General features: G+C 46.9%; 3 protein-coding genes across 4 annotated transcripts; all 3 read left to right on the top strand.

The window, feature by feature from the left end:
• The first annotated feature begins 1,459 nt into the window (after window positions 1–1,459).
• On the top strand, window positions 1,460–8,979 carry LOC6587809. 2 transcript variants are annotated; one of them, XM_002013254.2, is made up of 6 exons: window positions 1,460–1,917; window positions 6,747–7,513; window positions 7,576–7,689; window positions 7,752–7,913; window positions 7,986–8,430; window positions 8,509–8,979. In XM_002013254.2, exons 2-6 carry the CDS (start codon window positions 6,826–6,828, stop codon window positions 8,717–8,719), a joined length of 1,620 nt encoding a protein of 539 aa, XP_002013290.2. In that variant the 5' UTR covers window positions 1,460–1,917; window positions 6,747–6,825; the 3' UTR covers window positions 8,720–8,979. The 2 variants fall into 2 exon arrangements, with proteins under 2 accessions (XP_002013290.2, XP_026850613.1); XM_026994812.1 differs by having other exon boundaries at window positions 7,986–8,453; window positions 8,509–8,533.
• Window positions 8,980–13,622: 4,643 nt separating this feature from the next.
• LOC6587827 lies at window positions 13,623–15,772 on the top strand. Its single transcript, XM_002013255.2, has 5 exons — window positions 13,623–13,666; window positions 14,153–14,543; window positions 14,612–14,758; window positions 14,933–15,069; window positions 15,155–15,772. Exons 2-5 carry the CDS (start codon window positions 14,155–14,157, stop codon window positions 15,694–15,696), a joined length of 1,215 nt encoding a protein of 404 aa, XP_002013291.1. The 5' UTR covers window positions 13,623–13,666; window positions 14,153–14,154; the 3' UTR covers window positions 15,697–15,772.
• Window positions 15,773–18,221: 2,449 nt separating this feature from the next.
• Window positions 18,222–19,381, top strand: LOC6587762. Its single transcript, XM_002013256.1, has 3 exons — window positions 18,222–18,311; window positions 18,537–18,712; window positions 18,778–19,381. The coding sequence occupies exons 1-3, from the start codon at window positions 18,222–18,224 to the stop codon at window positions 19,379–19,381; spliced, it is 870 nt and encodes a 289-aa protein (XP_002013292.1).
• The last annotated feature ends 341 nt before the right edge of the window (window positions 19,382–19,722 follow it).

The raw sequence follows: 19,722 nt of genomic DNA on the forward strand, positions 1-19,722 counted from the left end.
GTCTCATAAACTGGCTTTCATTTCGTTTTGCCTTTTGAGCTCTTCAGTGCGGTCAGGGGGAGTCGTTTCCGCTTGTTGGCCACAAGTCAATGGCAAAGTTTGTCACCAGAAATTAATAACAATGTGCCGCTTAGTTGGCCAATTCTAGACGACGACTTTCTCATGCGTAAACCGGCCAACGAAATCCGCTCTCTCCCGCTCGCTCCCGCTCCCAAGCCGATCATCAATCAGAGTCTGTTCAGGTACATACATATGTATGTACGCACCATAAATAAGTGAAAATCTGCTAACACTTCTGCACTCGTTTCGCTGCCATAACCAGACCAGAAAACAACAACGAAAATGTTTGGCAAATGCGCCCAAATGAATATTTTATTATGCATGGCCACAGCATGGGCCACCATACTGCTTTCGTGCACCGTAATCCTGTAATCCCTCCGACAATACCATTGACAATACATATGCGTGTGCACACCATTATTGGTTGCACAAAGCAGGAAAAATTGGAAAGTCCTGAGAGGTACATTTAGAAATCAGTGCAGCATGGTGCTCTGACCAACCGCACACGGATTCGGATTCGAATACGGCCAATTCAGCTTCAGCTCAGACAAGAGGCGAAAAATGTTGGTAAAACTTTTTTGCTTGTCAAAAAAATTCTGCCAGAGTAGATGCGCTTATCAGATTCTTGCGTTCGCAAAATTTTTTCTTTATAAAAACTATTTTTCAGGCGCTGACCTTTTATGACCAGAGTGACCATATTGTTGAGTCTTCTTTCCCTTCTCTGCGCAATGGTGCAATTTGTGTAAAATGGCGCCTCTGGCAGAAATGCAAAAGAATGAAAATGTAAAAAAGAGTCCGAACTTTAATAAAGTTTTGTGGCAACTCATTGCCAAGTTAAGATGACCCAGATTTCCAGTTGGTAACGTCAAACAAAATCGAAAGTTCGCGGACTAAGTCACCGACTAACAGAGTGACTAAATGACCGCCTGCCGCTAATGTATTCGCAAAGAGTTTGAGGCTCATTGTGCGACATGATGCAGCGTATTTCTTGCTGTTCATAATATTTCCGAACAAAATTGACAAGCAATTTCACGACGACAACACAACATTTTCATATTACATTTCTTTCACTGGAAAAAGAAGGAGTTTTCATTAGTGACTAATTTTCCATAAGCAAGAGAAAAGTGTTACCGCTGTTGCTGTTGCTGTTGCTGCCACTGACAGGCACCCGGCGACTTTGTGTTCAGCTCCAGCTCTGGCCTTTCCCGTCAATGTCATGGCATGTGACTGTGGTGCTCTTAAGCCGCTCTCTGCAACACCAACCGAACCAGAAACCAGAAAGCTCAAACTGGTTGATCGCACCCGCCGTTAGCTTTCGGGCTTTCAGGCCACAAGCGCGCCGCAGTCCGATTCGTTGAGAGCTGAACAGCAGACGCAAACGCGCGAGAAAGCAAGCGAGCAGACCCGAGTGTCTGAGTGCCTGAACGTTTCATTGGCCCCATTGATTAAAATAAATGTCAAAATATAACTAATCATTGGCGTGTGCTAGTACGACAGTTTCGCCAAGGTGCCATTGTTCCCGCGAGACCTGGAAGTGAAGCGCAAGCGCCCCAAGTGGCTTAAAGTGAAGTGAAACGATAGAAACGCAGTAATTGCATTGACAAAGGAAGTGAATAAGAGTGAACGGGTTTCGTCGTCGGTCAGCTTTGTTCAGCATTTTCACCGAGCCAAATCCAAGAGGCGACTGACTGGCGCGCAGTGAATGCAATTCCGATTTCGAAACGAGCGAAACAAAACGAAAGTCTGGCGAAGAAAGTGCCGGAGCGAAAAGTTCTGCGCCGATGAAATGTCCATGCAAAAATTCAATTAGGCGGCGACTCCTGACGGAATTACTCGTACTGTGCGTTATACGAGAAGGTAAATTGAGTTGTAATTGATGACCCACTGCGATGGCAATCATCCATCATGGACCCAGAGAGATATTCTCAATAGCAGTAATGATTGCGAGCTTTAATTCGGTTAACAATTAATGAATCATGTACTCTACTCTGTTTTATCGCGGGAGAATGTTTAAACAACAAAACGAAAATGATTGTTAACATTTCACTGTCGACACGTTGGCTGTTGTACCTTTGTTGTTTTTTTTTTTTTTTTTTTTTGCTTTTTAAAGGCATTTATTTGTGTTTCCATCTGTATCTGTATCTGTGCACCGCCGAAGCCGCTATTTCAGCCGCTGTGTGGGCTTGGAAAGCTGGCCAGGCAGCGAACTTAATAAGAAAGCTCGGACGCTCTATAATTAATTGTTAAGAGATGCGATGCTGTTATGTAAGCCCCAGCTGGCCTACCCCAACTGACAAAGAGAATCAACCGAAACAGCTCATCTTGGCCGGCAATCGAAAAACGTCGCATCGCTTACGATACTTTCTTTTTTGCCTCGATCTGGCAGCGATTCGAGTGTGTCATGCGTACCACCGTTGGAGAGGGCCCACGGGGCCCACGGGGCCCACAAGAAAGTCGCAGCAGTCAATCAACTGCAAAATTATGAAAATGATACGGCAAGAGAGCTTCGCCCATTTATCAGTGCCTCTTAACGGGCTGTAGACCACATATTAATTACCGTTGAGCTGGACAGTGAGCCGTGGAATTGTGGTTAGTGGTGCAGCTTAGTCGAGTGCATCCTCGATGGTAGATGGCACCACTACCACTCGAGAGTCATGTCTGTTTGCCAAGTTGCAAGCTGGTTGCAATTTGCCCCACTCGCACTTTCATTTCAGCAGTGAGTGCTGCAAAAGATTTTAAAATCCCGCCTGCGGGATGCGAACGACGTGCGGAAGATGCTGAGATGCTGGGGAGGCAACTTTCTTGGCTGACACCGGTTTGAGTGCTCTCATATCCGACAGCTGCAGATCCAAGCCGAATTCATATCACATCCACTTCTGCTACACATCTACAACCCCCAAGAACTTCCATATGGAAATGTTTGTTTGCTGAAGTCTGACATTCCCTGCGGAGTGGGAGTGACATCTTCCGTGGGCGTGGGCACGGGCTTGGGCCGCCCTTGTACATGGCTATGTCAAAATGTGTTTTCCGCTCACTTGAGCTTGACACTGAATTGGCTGTGAATTGAATGTAATTTGATGAACATTTTGCTCCACCAGCGATTGCATCATTTGCAAACTCAAAGCAATTTTAATTTGGGTTTACAGCACAGCACAGTTTTAATGACATAAATGGCCGCCTGACTGCCTGCAAATGACGCAGATGAAACTTTCTAAAACAAAAGCGAAATGGCAGCGAATCGCACATATGTATGATACCAGGGATTGTTGCCACTTCAAAATATTTAAACAAAATGCGAGCAGCACAAGCACAGTACAAGTGTACAAGTACAGGCACGCATGTAAATCACTCAATTTCGGTGAGTGGCCGGGCTAGGCCCCGACGACGCCCCGAAAAACAATCAGCGCCTAATGGGCCCGCGTACATTCCGGCCAAATTGGTAGCTAATTGGCGAAAACATCATTCCATTTGACGCAACACAGAGAAATTGCATTAACAGCGCACCGAGGGATCAGCCCGAATCGAAAGTCCTACTCAAAATCGATAAAAGCCATTCGAAAAAGGTCTTGAGAAACCAGCAAGCCAAGGCAAAATGGCTCACGTAGGATCCATTAGTTTGTATAAGACAGAGAGAGAGAGAGAGAGAGAGCGCGTTTGGAATGGATTTTGATTATAAAGAAAGTTAGTGCCCATTCAGGATCGGGGCAAGGTGTTATGGAATAATATTTTATTTCTTTGACTTAAGCGAGATAAACTGTTATTACACATAACACTGTGCGACAGAGACATTTTACTTTGTATCTGACAAAAATTAGGTTGTAGGCGTATGAGTATGTATGAGTATGAGTATACCGCATCCATCCACATACTTAGAATGTGCAATTCAAAGAAGTCATTGAGAATAACAATCTCATATAAATAACATTACATCTTATTATTCTGGAATACAGATCCAGATCTGTGTCCACTAGCTCTAGTTTTTATTCCATTTAAGAACCTGTTTATGTCTGTTTATATTCTCTACATGGTATGACCTTGCGAGTAATACATTTTCATTAAATTTCTGCTGTGCCAACGCAACTTTGGGTGAATGCACTTGTCAAGCCATATAATGTTGGCCACCGACTAGACCTCCTCCATGGCTCTCTTTAGAGCTTAGAGTTTCGCGGTCGTTTCCAACTTGTTCTCGACTGCGTGCGGACTTTTGCCGGAGGGAACAGTTATGTCACACACAAACAGCTATGATGCAGCCACCACGGTTGCTTTATGACCGCTTTTGACCGTTAGTGGACGCCGTTTGTCAACCAGCTACACTCTATAGTTCAAATCCAAATCCCGACTTCAAACTGGTTGCCCGTGCCCGTGCCTCTGCCCGTGCCTCTGCCCGTGCCTCTGCCCGTGCCTCTGCCCGTGCTTTGTACTTTGTCGCTTCACAGCTGGCGTTGGCAGTAGTCGAGAGCGGTGTCGGTGTCGTTGGACGAGCGTGTCGCAAATGATAATTGTCAGCTTATTAGCCTCATGACCCTTACACTCTTATATAAAGCTAATGGATATGTGTGTGCCGATGGTGAGCTGGCGAGACTAAGACTCCACTTGCCCCCCAGCACCAAACCAGACATCATTGCGTATTACAGAAGATGGGCGCGCGGGCTGTCAGAACACTGAAAACTTTTGCGACTTAATTGAGAAACTTCGTTTTGGCTGAGCGCCGCTGCACAGAATAGACCAGAGCGCAGCACCCGAGAGAGTAGAATATGGTAAAAGCCAGGCGGCAGAGGCAGCAACAAATCTGATTAAATGCTGCTGCTGGTGCTGCTGGAACTACTAAAAGTTTGCCTCAACTATATCAGGGCGGAATATTAGAGCATGAAGGCAGACCGAGCACAAACTATAACTAATTCCTACTTTTTACCTGGCTAAAATCGGGCGAGAGGGAGTATAGAGCGGAGCAAAAGGGTTCGAAAATGACGTGCGTGTATTAGTAGCTGCTTCTAAGCTGAGGCAATTTCAAGTTCTAATTGTAATTGTTCAAACAAATTTGCATAAAGCGATAGCCACGGCCCTGAAGCGAAGCACCCTGGCTGCGAATAATTAATGCAATGCCCACACGGGATAGCATGAAATTCACATCAGCTCAGAGAATATTTTTGTGAAATATTTGGACAGCCCCATAGCAGCTGCACAACAGAAGTTCCGACTAACAGACGAATGAGAAATGATAAATGGTGCCCCTAGATGGCCAAGCAATGATACTTATGTTTCCATTACTCTGAAGGGTTCATGGCTTACTGTCGAGTAAAAGAAGATGCATCTCGCTGCATAGACAAAGTGAAGGGAAATGCTTCGCCATCAGCCCCAGGGCCAGCAATCCGATTACAACGAACCGAGTTTCCATTCAAACGCAACCAGCGTTAAATCAGTCAACGGATCATTCAAAGCCGTCTCAATTTGAATGTATTTACAAGCCTCAAAGCGCAGACCAAGATAGCTCATAGATAAAAAAGTATCTTGAGGCATTTCTGCATCTCATTTGGTGCTTTAAGTTATCACTAAGTTTAATAGGTTTTCTTGTTTAAAAAATTCTAGGCAATAAAAGAGGGAGTTTCCTGCTTGGCTCTCAAAGTAAAGGGAGTGACTTTACTCCCTCCTCGAACTGCTGAACATCCTTGACAGAAAACTACGATGAAGCGTTCTTATTACCTGCCAACATGTGTTTCAATTAAGTTTACTGTCAGCTGAAACCATCGCTGAACAAACGCAAACAAGAAGTTTTTGGTGGCGGCGGCAGTGGCATTGCGCTGTGTGCATTTTTTTTGGCGCAATTTGCGGCAATGAAACCAACAAACCGAGTTCTGTACGAGTAATCGTCATTCAAGGCATTCGTTTGTGGACCTACTTGGCGCTGTTCGTTTGTGAAAACGAAAGTGAAAATGCAACACGAAAATAACGTGATCTGGGCGTCTGATGGCAACGCCAACGCCACTGCCAGAGCTCCAGCCAGAGCTCCACCCGATGCTTGGCAAGAGCTGCTCCGCTGAAATGGCTGGGATGTGTAAATACAAACAAAACTGTGTACATTTTCACTTTTCCCCAGAGCAAAGCCTGAGTCTGACTGCCTCGCTGCCTGACTGCCTGGCTGACTGTCTGACTGTCTCTCTGTGAAGCTCGCGTGAATGGCGTGTCAAACAACGCAGGCTGGCAAAGGCAAATAAAAAGTTGGCGACGTGCATTGTTTGGCCAAGGCAAGACTGAGGTGCTTGGGAGGCGGGCACGCGCCCTTAAATTGAGAGACACCCGTCAAATTGGCAACAGAAAATCATTTGTTTTTGCCAGGCTGATTAGCGAGTTGGCAGAGCCTTAAAACGGGGTTTCGATGGGGTCAGGAGTGAATGAAGGAAAGCTGTGCATATTGTACGAACTCTATTAGCTGCCTTATACATACGTCCTACGAGATATGCCGCTTGGCAAGGTCATAATGTGCTTATCAAGCAAATCGTTTGGTTTCCTGTCACGTGCCTTAAGGTGCCATAGAGTTTGCATACAGCTTTGAAAGATCTGGGTGCGTGACTGGAACTTCTTACAATGTTTAAATGTGGCCGTCCATCGTGTGCCAGGCACTGAGTTAGTCCCCAATCTGCTCCAAAACGTGAAATAAAGCATTTTAATGATGCCATTCTTCGTTCCAGAGACTGTGCACTGCATCCGGAGTACAGAAAGCAGCGTCTGTTGTGGCATGCAAGTGAAGGAGCAGTAACCACAAGAATAATGAAAATGTTGAGCCAAGCCCTTCTCGGAGCAGGAAGCACGCAGGCAAAATTAAAAGCAAACACCCACCGGAAGCGACGGTGCAGACCGCTGTTTTGTTGCGTTCTGGTGCTGTGTCATCTCTGGCTGGTTGCCTCACAAGCTTCGGAGGCGAGTAGATCAAACTTGGAAGCACCCTACAGTCAGCCCCTGACAACGATGGGTGGTGCGCCCCGCAACGATGACAACACGTTTCGACCCATTCTACCCATCGACATTAGCCCAGAGTTCATATCCCGCAATGTTTTCACAAAGACGGGACAATATCGCGTCTTCCAGCCCGCGGAGAGCGAGAGTGACCTTCGCCTAACGGTGGCCATGAGGCGGCGCAACTTTAAGCATCGCCCAGAGGCAATTCCGGCCACAAAGGTCGAGTCCAAGAGTATTTCTGCAAAAAAAGTTGACGGTCAGCAGGGAAACAGCTCCGCCACTCTACAATCTGAGCTAAAGGGCTTGGAAGATCTGCTAATGGAATATGTGGAGCAGTTCTTCAGTCAGGGCAAGTATGAGCCCGCACCTGGCCTGGTGATTGCTCTACAACAGAATCACACGAGTGCACAGCGCATCACACGGAGTATTTTGGAAGACACCAATGTGGAGGTCAATGTCCCACGAGCTCTGGAAAGTGCCCGGCTTCTATTTTTCAGCGGTAAGCCGTGAAGGAATAAAGACTGGAATTCATTACACAAAACATACGATTTTCCATTGCAGGCTTGAAGAAAATAATGTGGCCCATATATATGGGATTACAGGTGCTGAAGAGTGTGCTTTTTGCCATGTTCCTGCCGACCATCGTTAGCAGCGTGACTCGGCTGATTGGCAAGGGTAAGATCTGTCGAATTTTCCCCAGAAATTTCAGTTGTCTTCAACATTTCAACACCGACCAGGTATTACGTCCGGCTCCGCCAGCTCCGTGCCTTTGTTTGTCCGCCCCATGGAACCGCCGCAGGAGCTGGACTTCCGAGACAACACTCTGAACTTTGACGACGACAGCAAATTCAGCTTGGCTGACGACAGCAAAACTGCTGGAGCCTACGAATACAATGCAGGTGGGTGCTAGTTGCGTTTTATCTGTGTATATAAATGCATAATAAATCAACAATTTAATTCGCGCCCCCCAGAGGCCTCCCAACAGCAGGCCCAGTATGCCAACTTCAATGGCAACTCAATCAACCAGGCGACCCTTTCCCGCTATGGCGGCCAGCAGATGATGCAGGACACCTACCTCAATGCGCTACAGAACATCGGTGCCGCCTCCTTCAAGAACTCACAGAGCCTGTCGGGGTCGTCGAGTGCAGCAGGAGCTGCCCCCGGCATGACCAAGAAGCCATCGCCGGCGGTAATGAACACATTCCAGAGCTTCCAAAAGGTACCCAACTCCTCGCTGCTGCTGTCCAACTACGACCCCTTCTACAGTCCGCTGCTGTCGCGTCTGGACTCGGTGTTCGCTCAGCTCAAGCTGAACTCGGCGAACGAGACCTGCCGCGAAAAGCTCATCTGTCTGATGTACTCCAACCCCGCGAAGTATGCTCCATATAGCAATCTGGTGTCCGCGCAGCTGAGTCGGTGAGTACGACGACGTCCGGAAAGTATGCTAGGGAATGAATTTCCCCATTAGTCTCAACAAAACTTATGTTCTTTCAGAGAGCTAAACGAGTTGCGCAAGCCCACCTCCGATAATCCGGACATCCTGCGCTTCTTCAAGTACATGCGGGCGGCCAAGGACGGACAGGATGGCGTCGACTGTGAGCAGTCGTTTGTCAAGTGCACGGAATTCAAGGATTTCGAGAATCCAGCAATGCTTTCCACCTACAACGACATCAACAAATTGGTCCAGGCCCGTAAACTGACGTAGACGAGGAGCAGCATCCAGCATCCAGAATCGGATGGGCGGAACAATGACAGCAAAAGTTCGCAAAAGTGAAGTCAAACTACGTCTGATGTCTGTTGTCTAATGTCTGAAGTCTGGGGACTCGAGCTGTAATTATGCAAATCGTACTTTAGATAGCCTAGCCATATACAAGTTCGTTAGACGCTCCACCGGAGGCAGCTGTCAGCAGACGTTGTTGCGGCCAGGTCGGCCAGGTCTGCCTCAAGAGTGGGGCTTGTTGGGGGTTTGGTTTTGGTTGATTGGGGAGGGGAAGGGGACTCCATTAACATGCTGTAAATAGAAAACTTTTTAGTTGTTTAATTAGCACGAGAGCACCAAGCAACGGATGATGCTGTTATATTTAGCCATTTAGAGGAATTTAGTATAGTATTTATTTATAGCCTAACGTATTTTTAATAATTTATTCTGTTGTTGTTATCCACGTAGTCATCAAAAGTTGTTCAAAGCATTATTTATAAATAACCAATAAAGTTATGTTGTACCATCAAGATAATTTGATAAATTAAGCGGCCTTTGATTGTCCTTTTTACTACCAAGAAATTTGGGAAAGGGAGTCTGTTGGCCACTCCTCGAAATACCCTATAACATTCATGATTGATTAATTCAATATGATGTGTGGATGTCCATAAATTCTATATATATTTCTCCCATTGATTGGAGCTGGGCCCTGACTGTCCATTTTATACGTCTCCTCAGAACTCAATTGCTTCAATTCATTATAAATAATTACATTTCAATTGTGTTAGTTATCCATTCGCTTCTGCAGCTGTTTCGTACTGGATTTTTTTCATTTAGTGTACAATTTGATTATTTCCACTCCGTTTGCTGGTTGCATAATTAATTCCAACAATAATTATTTGATTTATTTTAACGAAGTTGTTTTTGGAAACACTTTTGCAAAGTGAAAATGAAAGTGTAATTATTCGAAAATGCTTTAAGCTGTGTTTGAAACTGCAATAACTGAAAATGGAACTTAATTTATCTGCTGCGTAAAACCATAATTATTGTATCAATCCAATTGAATCCAATTAGTGCTGGTATAATATCCGCAACCGGATATTACCAGGCACGAGGGACTGCTCGCCAAGCTCAAGGTACTGCTCAACCCCCAGCTGCCCGAAATAGTCAAAAGCTTCCTGACAGAGAGGACCTTCCGTCGTCCAGGATGGTGCAGCATCATCGACCAAATCCATCAGGTCAAGAGCATCGCAAGGAAGTGTGCTTTGGCCGACGCTACACTCCCATTCACCCACGACATGCCAAAGCCCACCACGGTCCGAAGGCAAACGGGGCAGACCCTCAAGGTGGCAGCGTGACTTTCGGTAGCCGCCATCCGAAGCGTTCGGAGCAAGGCTCGAAAGATGTATTGTCTGCTTAAGCATAAAAACAAACTTAGGCTGAAAAGCAAGGCCTACAAAGAAATATTATTGTCGCTGAAACAAACCTTACGAGAATCTGTACCTTCCAGAGAAAACTGCAGCACAGGAGGAGACTGGTACATCCGGATCTGCGACAACTCCAGTCCCAATTGTTGACGACGTTATAAATGGACCAGCCGAGGGCCATGCTGTAAGGTACAGGCGACTTACCAGTACCAGACTCCTCCGTAAAGTAGCCAAGCTACACCCAGCGGACCTACCCAACAGGAGGATGTAAGATGGACCTAAGCCCTGAGAACCTGACAGAGAATTCCCGGGATAAAGACCCACATGCTGCTGACCCAGGACCGCTCCAGGACTAATCCTATCATTCGAATTTTATCCCAGCCGATTATGGAAGTAGCTGTAACAGTTTGTATAACAGTTTTGTGTTATTTTTTATTAATAATAAACAACACAATTAAAAAAAAAAATAAAACCAAATACAATTTTCATGTTGCTGTTCAAAAGTAATGTGCAACATAAACTTTATTTTTTTATGTCACTGCCTTTAAATACTCGCCTATATATTTATTTATATATATGTATGTATAACAGAGTGTGAAATATTTTTGTGAATGCATGGGTTCACTACACTGGTATACCAGTTCTGATGGCGTGATCCGAAAATAAGCTAATTAACCAATGTTTCTCCGAATCATCGAAAATACTCGTAAATAAAGCCTCGCTGTCGACTGATTGTAAATATTCATCGCACTTTCCTCAGATTTGTTTTCCCGCTGGAAAAATCCTTTGAAGGGCAAGTGGAGAATGCAATTTCCAATTGTGTAATACATTTGCATTGGATTGGGAGGCTGAGGCTAAGTAGATTGACAGTGGCCCCACGATTCCATTGTCATCGGTCTGTGCCTGCGTCACAGCCACAACACTTGACATTCTAGGAGCAGAGCCATGCTTTTGAGGCATACCCACCGAACGACCGACATGCTGAACCATTTCCGCCTGGCGAACGATTGTGTGGTCGGTCAGGGAATTGGAGGAACAATCTCAGAGGCGGCGATTGCCACAGCATCGAAATGCGGGAAAATCCACATTAATGTTGCGAGTCTCGGGGCTTTTCCCGGTTGCAAGTAGCAGTTGCTCCCGCTCCCAGCGGTAATCACGCCACTGCCACCACTGCCCCCACAGCCCTGCCCAGCTTTCGGCCAATGTGGTGCACACAGACACTTGTATGCTGATGCAGCCATTTCCATAGTTTGTTCACATTTGCCATGACTTTTGGCAATGTTTGTGGCGCCCCTTTTGTGGGCGTTTGCAAACCAGTTCAGCAAAACGGAGCTCAGTAAAAGCAATCATTGCCTGTGTGGCAATCAGTCGAAAATTACATAATCCCTGGCTGGGAGTGACGTACCTTTTCCCGCCGATCCATGTGTGGATGAGTCACCCGAACAGCGGACAGCGGCGGTGTTGTCTCTTTAAATCAAACTCAAATTAAAGCCAAGGCCTCGACGTGCGCCACAATAATTTTTGGGGTTTTCTCAAGGCACACGAACGCTCTCCCAGCCGGACACAAGTCGTTGACGTCGCACACCTACAGAGCAAGCCCTCATCGATCGGGTATCTCGACCCCCAACCTACCTCAAGCTCGAGCGTGTTGATCGCTCGGGCTCCTCTGCCTCTCAACCATCATCATTGTGGGCTGGAACCGACGACGCGTCTGGGCCATTGTCTGTTGACTCTTTTTTTTGTGCATGTTGTCTTGAGGTGCTCTGCCTGTGCCACTTCTTCTGCTGCTGCTGCTGCTGCGATTGCTCTCCTCTGCAACTTCTCGCATTTCATATAAAATCTTTGCCGGCCAGCAGCCACGGCACAGTCGCTTGTAAGCCAGCAGAAAGGCAAAGTCGCTTTAAGTCAGCCGTTAAGGATAAACCAAATAAACCACCCTCAAGCGCTTATAGGAAACAACAAAAGGTAAACGAAACACCAAACAGTGAAAACGGCGAAAAGCCAAGTGAAGTGAAGTGAAATGAACTGTCAGGCGCATTGCGTAATAAGTCAAGACGCATTGACAGTGTAATATGTTATTATTACCAGTTTTAAGCGGCCTTACAGTTATGCCCGAGAGCTGCATTTATCTGGAAACCGATAAAGCCATAATTTCCATATATCGTTCAGATGATGTTGTAATACCCGTCCACATTTCATTGACCTTCGATGGCAAATGCAAATTCGAAAGCCAAACAAATAAACAAACACGACATAGTGACCAAAATTTGGATTCGCTTTCAACATCACATTCGCAGTACATTGACTGAAGAAAATGTGGCCATGAATCATTAATTTATTCAGTAATTCAGCAATACTCCCCACGCGAATTGGGCAACAGAAATTGACCTTTAATCCTTCATCTAGCCCTTGGGTGGGTACCAACACATACAAGCTTATTAGATACTCGTATCTTATTATTTTGAGAACGATTAGTTGGGATTACATGTTGGGACATCGAATTACAAATGTAGTTAATACACGATACAGACCTGGACTTGACATAATCACTAAAATAGTGTTGCATACTTTCGGCTACCAAATTTCATGTAAAACTGATGTAGAAAAGACCAGCTAGCGAATACCATTTCGTGTTGCGGAAACGCTTCCTACTCGCTGTTCTACACAAATCTAATATAATAACAGGAAATGTTCTCGGAAAAGTTGCGACATTAAAAGTTGTCCTAATGGCACTAGTTTCCGCTTCCTTGTACTAGTTCCAACAGCTGTTGAATTATTGTGACATTTTCTATGAATTTATCAGTATCAAATAATAGTTTCGTGGCAAATTTATGTGGCATAATGTTGGTAAAACCAATACAAAGCATTGCGCTCGTTTGGCTTCCACATTAGATGGAGATGACCCTTCAAAAGGCCACCAATGCGACCCAAGCTACATTCCAATTGACGAACAATCGGCACACTGATGAGCGTGAATCGCAAAACTCGTAGCCATCCCCCCATAATGGAGGAGCGAAACGAAAGCAAGCGAGACTAGGCGCCTGAGGAGCCCCTGGAGCATAACGAACTGTTTCGTGTTTGAAGTCAGTTGGCGTCGGGCGACAGTGGGCCATGAATCGATGGCACAAGTGTCCAAGTACGTTGAAGACATGGCAATTTGGAAATAAAATGAATCACAAATAAACCCAATTTAGCCCATAGTCCGCATCGAAAGAGCATCAAATTAAGCACGGTTTAATGCACGGTTTCTGCCTGACCAAACTTTTTTGGACCTTTTTAAAGCACATTAGGTCCGCTGTTTATGCGTTTTCACACAAAATTCAATTACGTGCATTTGCCGCCTCATTGCTGCCAAAGGGTTAAGCGCACACAACCGGTTCGACCTGCATTTCACTTTGGGCGCTCGTCACGAACCCAACTTACCTCTCTGTGTCGGTTTTGTGGCTTTCTTCTGTACTCGTGTTGTGTGTAGTTTTTTTTTTCGGCCACAGAAAGCTCAGTGCGAGAAATTTGTGGCAGCTTTGCAGTAAGCAGCTGCTCGAGCAGCGTGAGCTGAAAGCGAGAGTTATTACATCTAAGCGTAAGCGTTAAGAGGCTGGCCCGAAGCTGCGCTATAGATGAACCATCGTCTTAGTCTTAGCGGACCGGCCCCTGCACGCCCCTTTACGCCGCTGAGAAGTGTGTCAGCTGTGAGTCAGAAAGCCGATGCGATCCGTTAAACCACTGAGCAGATAATGGTCTGGTCTGAGTGTAAAAGTTGCCAAAAAAAGTTTGGATTTCGGAGTCAGGTTTCTTTCGAGTTGTTTTGGCGTAGCGTGACAAAATCGAAGAGTCAAACATAATCGAACGTTGAGAGTGATAGAGAAAACTTCGGCTGACGCTGTTTTACCGGTTCAGTGTCAATTAAACGAACGAAAATTGTTTATACATCGGCTGAGGAGACGTCAACAACAATTATTGTTAGCTTGATGCCAACGGACGTGTCTAAAACTGTGTCTTCTCCTGCTTTCAGCCATGGCAATGAGAGCTATCGCCTTGCTGGCCATAGTCGGCGCAGTCGGCATGGGCCTGGTGGCCGGCGAAGGTCTCCGCCTGCCCGACCAGCAGTCTTCGAACAACATCCAGCAGGTGTATGCGCCGCAGCCGCAACTACAGCCTCAACAAATCCAGCAACAGACACAGACGCTGCAGTTCCAGCAGCAGCAGTCGCAGACTGGTCCAGTCGGAGTGGGTGAGGAGCGTGGTCGCTCTTCCATTTTGAGCATCTTTGGTCTGGGAGGCAACGACAACGATCCGTATCTGGCACGCACCAACAGCAACTGTTTGGGCGGCGATCTCTCCGAGTGCTTCAAGACCCAAGCCCTCAATACGTTCGATGAGATTTTCTACAGAGATCAGTACCGGTAAGGATGGACAATCTTGACTGATTCACTTCCTAGCTGACTCACTGAACACCAACTCGTTTCCACAGCCTCTCGGACTTTGCTCGCGTCGTGCGTCTGCCTGAGACCCAGCAGCGTTCCCTGCTGCAGGAGCCCTTCGAGTACTCCGAGGAGCCGCGTGGCGAGGATGACGACTGGAATTTGCTGGTGAAATTCGCCCTCCGTCGGGCCGAACGGTAAGCTGTCACAATTAACCAAATGACTACGGCTCGTGGCCGAGCCGTGCCGGATGCAAATTAATTTGGGTCGCTGGTCACAGTCGCCCAAGCTTATGCATAAAATATGAGATTTTTATGAAAATGCAAATTCTAATTCTCTGGCACGTTTCCATCCTCTTGCTCTTGCTACAGATTCATCAAGTCCACGGCGCTGGAGGTTGAGTGGCCCGAGGAGCTGACCGAGGCTGGCCGCTACGAGGCCCGCTTCATTGGCAACGACATTGATGATGAACTGGATGTCGTTGAGAACAAGCGCGCGGGTGCCTTCTGTAAGTCCTCTAAAACATTAAATATTAATTCTGACTGCCGGCCGCTAATCAACTTTCTCGACCCTTTTTCCCTTTTTCTGTGCAGCCCGCAAGAAGCTGAAGAAGATGATTATTCCCCTGCTGTTGGTGCTGAAGATCTTCAAGCTGAAGCTGCTCCTTTTCCTGCCCTTCATTCTGGGCATTGCTGGTCTGAAGAAGATCCTCGGTCTCGCTGCCATCATCCTGCCCGGCCTCTTCGCATACTTCAAACTTTGCCGACCACCAGGCGGAGTTGGCGGTGGTTTCGGCGGCGGCCTGTCCGGCCTCTTCGGCAGCAAGAACACTTTCCCCGAATACACGCCACAGGGAGTCGGTGCGGCCACGTACTACCATCACCATGAGCACTTCGAGGGGGGCGGCCACGGAGCACCTGGATCCTTCCCCTATCGCCAGGAGCCCAGTTTCGCCAAGCCCTACACTGACTACTACAGCAAGAGCTACCAGGGCCAGCAGCAGCAGCAGCAGGTGGGCGGCAACTCCGTCAGCTTCGGCGATCCGCAGGAGGCGGCCTACAATGGCTACTACGGCCGCAACACCGGCAAGGACATTGCCGCCGAGCCCCAACAGCAGCAGCCACAGAAGAGCTAAATGTGGATCCGAGCACTGTCCACATGTTGTTATTTATTTGGCCCTCGGCCTTGTTGCATTCCTATAAGAATATTTATTACGCTAATTGTAAATAAAACTAAACTTTAAATGGAAAATAGGTGGCGTCTAGTAAAAGTAGGAGGGGCCTTTTAATTAATGGTAACAATTTCACTGCGAAATGTTTTTCCAAATTCTGCACTCGCTCTGCTTTTACTGGCTTTGAAGTTGCTACAAATAAAATGCAGCTTTTAATTAAGGCAATGAAATACCGAGGCGAGAAAACTGAGGAAAAGTGGCCTGGCGTGTTTTTTTTATATTTTTCTTTGGACACGCGAGGGTTGCTCCATCGTCTCTGTATACATATAATTATGAGTTCTATATTGAAGAATATGTTGAAGTTTCAGGATCTTAAGAGTAATATTCTATGCAACAGAAAGTGATTCTTGTTGGAGATCCAATTAAAAAATTAGATTATTTCCAATGAAACTTCCCTTCAAAATGGTGATACTAATCGAACTCCTCTCGTCCCGGCTGCTCAGTCTTGGCCAACTTAAGAACTGGTAGTTCAAAGTCAATGCCAGAGCCAAAACCAATTTAGGGGTATTGGCGGGCTGCTGCCTGCCACTGTCTGGCGCTGTCAACGCTCCACACTCGTCGACACCGTCGGAGGAGTCGACTGGACCACATTTTCCAAAAGAAAGCGTCCCGGCGGCCGGCAGGCAGGCGACTGCTGTTGAGAAATTGTTATGACTCTCTGCCTGTGGCCAGAGCAGGCCGAGAAGGAGAAGTGCCTGCTGCGGCAACTGGATTGGGCGGACGCATTTGTGATTTTGGTGCGGTTTGATTTTTGAGCCACACAAAGATGCAACACAAACATAAAAAAGATACAACGATCGCCGGGCACATGTGCCAGGAGAGCAGAACAGCGCAGCGCAGCACAGGCAACGGTTTACGGACAGATCGCATAGCGGTTTGTGCCACTGTGCCCCACTCCCTCCGCCAACTTTCGTGGCCTGTCGCCCCACTTTGGTAGAGCACTGTCCACACTAGCCTACTTCCAGCGCTGCGGAAAATTAAACACCTCTTGCGGCTGACCGCCAATTTTCGGTGTGTGCAATAACTTTGTGGTCTTGGCATGAAAATGGATGGAAATTTGCTCGATAAATGGCCAGCGGATGGAGCACCTGTTGGGGTGCCACGGTGTTCCGCCCTTTCTCGCTGGCGATTGTGGAAACTGTAATAAATGCTATAAATTATTTCCTCTTTACTCTTAATCTTTCCCGGCTGAAAGCAAAAGGCGCTTGTACATGCTGCCCGCTGTGGCCATAACGGGGACCGGCATGTGGCAGACTGAAATTGGTAGCGACAAAGGGCGGTCCCAGGGTGGGCGTGGGTGCCCACAGATCAATGGGTAAAATAACACGAGCTTTTCCCACGAGACATCCCCACAGATAAGCTGGGCAGAGGAACAGAGGTTCATGCATACAATTTTCAGTCTGTCGCTAATGGCTACCGGAATGCGGATAAAGAACTCAAACTTAATTCATTTTATCTGTTTCGAATTTAGGTATTTTTAATGGTTGAATTTAATTTAGAATTTTAAAATTTCTCTCTCTTCTACTGCGCTACTGTCTTACTCTCTGCTTCATGTGGAATGGCGAACCTTTGACTAATTGGAACCACTAAAAAGTTTTCATGTTGGCATGCGTGTCTTCAATTGCAGTCTGGTTTCCCTTCCCCCTATCTTTCTCTCTCTCTCTCCCTCTATCACTCTCTCTCCCTGTGTGTGGGAAAATTGGCCTCTTTGTTGTTGGGAATTAGGTCTGAAGTTTACTTTCCGCTGTCTTTGTTTTTCTTGACAACCCACGCGGCAAAGACAACAAAAGCAGAAGAGAACTTGTCGTCGGGCAAAAACAAATCCAGAAGTGGCCTGGGCCTGTGCCATGCCTTGTTCAGAGACAAGGCCATAAAGTAGCAGCTTCCCAGAAACTGAGCAGAATTTCCCGAAACTGGCCAAACGAGCGCGTCCATTGGTCCGTTGGTCCATAGTCTGGTGGCTCTAGCTATGGCTGAGGCTGAGGCCAAGGCTCTCACGTCTTTTGGGGACCAGTTCCAGCCAGCAGCATCAACAACTTCAACGACAGTCGACAGTTGCCTGCAAAAACAAACGCCGGCGTCGCTGGCACTGGCTTTGGCAGAGGCCTGTTTTGTGTTTGCAATGCTTTTGGTCGCTTTTCATATAAAATCGAAGTCACTGGCGGAAAATTCGCATTAGGTTTTCTATCAAGACGACGATGTCAACAGCAGCAGAGCAGCAGACGGCGTGACATTAAAGAGCAGAGCGTAGACGCGGGCGTTGTGTGTGTTGAGAGTGTGTGTGTTTCAGTGCTAAAAGGATAAAGCCAGGATATACCAAATACGACTATATGTAAAGACAATAAGTGGCAGACAACTTTAGTGCTATCCGAAAACAAAGAAAAACATCTAACCGAAACAAAACAAAAGACAGAGAAGAGGTCCGAGCCATGCAAACATTAAAGGTCTGCACGCTGCTGGCGTTCTTCCTCGTCCTCGTATCGGCCAGAGGCAGCAAGCGAAGGGATGGCATCCTCACGGTAAGGTCCAGGAAAGTTCCGCGATAACATTGGGCATTACTTGCCAGTGACAAGGATACAAGTTTTCCCTCTAAATAAGAAGCGAAAGCCAAAGTCAGTGGGGGACCGTTTTGTTTTATCGGGATTTGCGCACTCAAAGGAAGAACAGAATGGACAACCACAAGATAGCCTGCAGCCAAACTTCATCCATTGTCCCCCATTAAGCCCCATTTCCGATCATTCCAGATAACCGATGATGAGCGGCGGAACATCGAGGATTTTCTGCTGGCCAAGCTGAAACAGAACTGCAGGCAAGAGGATGACCGTGCCTGCAGGATGATCAAGATGTCCATTGTTATGAATCACCTGTACCTGAACACTCGCTTGGACTTGGGCGACCGAGTAAAGGTCACGGAGAACTGGTAAGTGGGTGTTGGGTGGTGGGAGGCTGACGAGTGTCCCATTAGCTGTATTGTCGCATCCGTAGGAACATTTCGATGGTACCAGATGACCCGGAGGTCAACCAGTTGCTAGCACGTTCCATGGGCTCCGATGAGGAGACGTTTGCCCTGCTGATGGCCAACAAAATGTGGAAGTACATCCGGTCACGTTCGCTGCGCTACAAGTTCACGGACAATGCCGACTTTGTGATGAACAGCGATCCGGAGGGCAGCCTCAATATTGGCGTCTCCGTGCGGCCCCTAGAGGCACTACAGGAGGGTCGTGGCAAGATGAAGAACATGGGTCCCATGCTCATGATGATGGCGGCCAAGACGGGCATGGTCGGCGCCTTACTGCTTAAGGGTTTATTCCTGCTGGCCGGAAAGGCTCTAATTGTGTCAAAGATTGCCCTGCTGCTGGCGGTCATTATATCGCTGAAGAAGCTTCTTTCCAGCAAGAAGACGATTGTCGAGGTGCCCTCCCACCACGACAGCTACAGCTCCGGCTGGGCGCGTGCCTTCGACGGCTTCGTGGAGGGCCTGGTAGATGTGCCGGCCGATATTCTGGCGAAAGAGGTGCAGCACCAGCAGGAGTCCCACGCCCAGGACATGGCCTACAGCGCACAGCAGCCGGCCAAGGTGACGCAATAAAAGTAGTAGTTCAACTGCAATTCAATTGTTATTTATGTTATTAGATCAGGAATGAACTAAATTGGGTTTTCTGCTTAACAGCACTTTCCTGACGGCTTAGGGAAACTTTTCTCATGCTCTCTCTGTGTCTCCATCTACCCCTTTGAATCTCTGTTTGTATCTCTACATGGTAGGTAGTTTGTGCTTTCTCCACTTTCTCTCTTCCTCCTGCACAATTGCTCTCTTTCTTCACTCTCTTTTCACTTACTTTCCCTCTGTGTGTTTTCTCAATGATGCTCATTCTCTCATTTGTAATTTATTTATACTTACTTTAACGTATGTATTTATTAATATTTATTGCA

This window comes from Drosophila persimilis, unplaced genomic scaffold (genome assembly GCF_003286085.1).
Source record: "Drosophila persimilis strain 14011-0111.01,24,50 unplaced genomic scaffold, DperRS2 tig00000000-arrow-pilon, whole genome shotgun sequence".
Taxonomy (NCBI): domain Eukaryota; kingdom Metazoa; phylum Arthropoda; class Insecta; order Diptera; family Drosophilidae; genus Drosophila; species Drosophila persimilis.

What these genes read in the sequence shown, in the direction of transcription:
- LOC6587809 (XM_002013254.2), top strand. Translation starts at nt 6,826, where the DNA reads ATGAAAATGTTGAGCCAAGCCCTTCTCGGAGCAGGAAGCACGCAGGCA. An exon ending in GACTCGGCTGATTGGCAAGG is followed by an intron (nt 7,690 to 7,751) that starts GTAAGATCTGTC and finishes AACACCGACCAG; the next exon opens with GTATTACGTCCGGCTCCGCC. An exon ending in GTGTCCGCGCAGCTGAGTCG is followed by an intron (nt 8,431 to 8,508) that starts GTGAGTACGACG and finishes ATGTTCTTTCAG; the next exon opens with AGAGCTAAACGAGTTGCGCA.
- LOC6587827 (XM_002013255.2), top strand. Translation starts at nt 14,155, where the DNA reads ATGGCAATGAGAGCTATCGCCTTGCTGGCCATAGTCGGCGCAGTCGGC. An exon ending in TTCTACAGAGATCAGTACCG is followed by an intron (nt 14,544 to 14,611) that starts GTAAGGATGGAC and finishes TCGTTTCCACAG; the next exon opens with CCTCTCGGACTTTGCTCGCG. An exon ending in CAAGCGCGCGGGTGCCTTCT is followed by an intron (nt 15,070 to 15,154) that starts GTAAGTCCTCTA and finishes TTTTCTGTGCAG; the next exon opens with CCCGCAAGAAGCTGAAGAAG.
- LOC6587762 (XM_002013256.1), top strand. Translation starts at nt 18,222, where the DNA reads ATGCAAACATTAAAGGTCTGCACGCTGCTGGCGTTCTTCCTCGTCCTC. An exon ending in GAAGGGATGGCATCCTCACG is followed by an intron (nt 18,312 to 18,536) that starts GTAAGGTCCAGG and finishes CGATCATTCCAG; the next exon opens with ATAACCGATGATGAGCGGCG. An exon ending in GTAAAGGTCACGGAGAACTG is followed by an intron (nt 18,713 to 18,777) that starts GTAAGTGGGTGT and finishes TCGCATCCGTAG; the next exon opens with GAACATTTCGATGGTACCAG.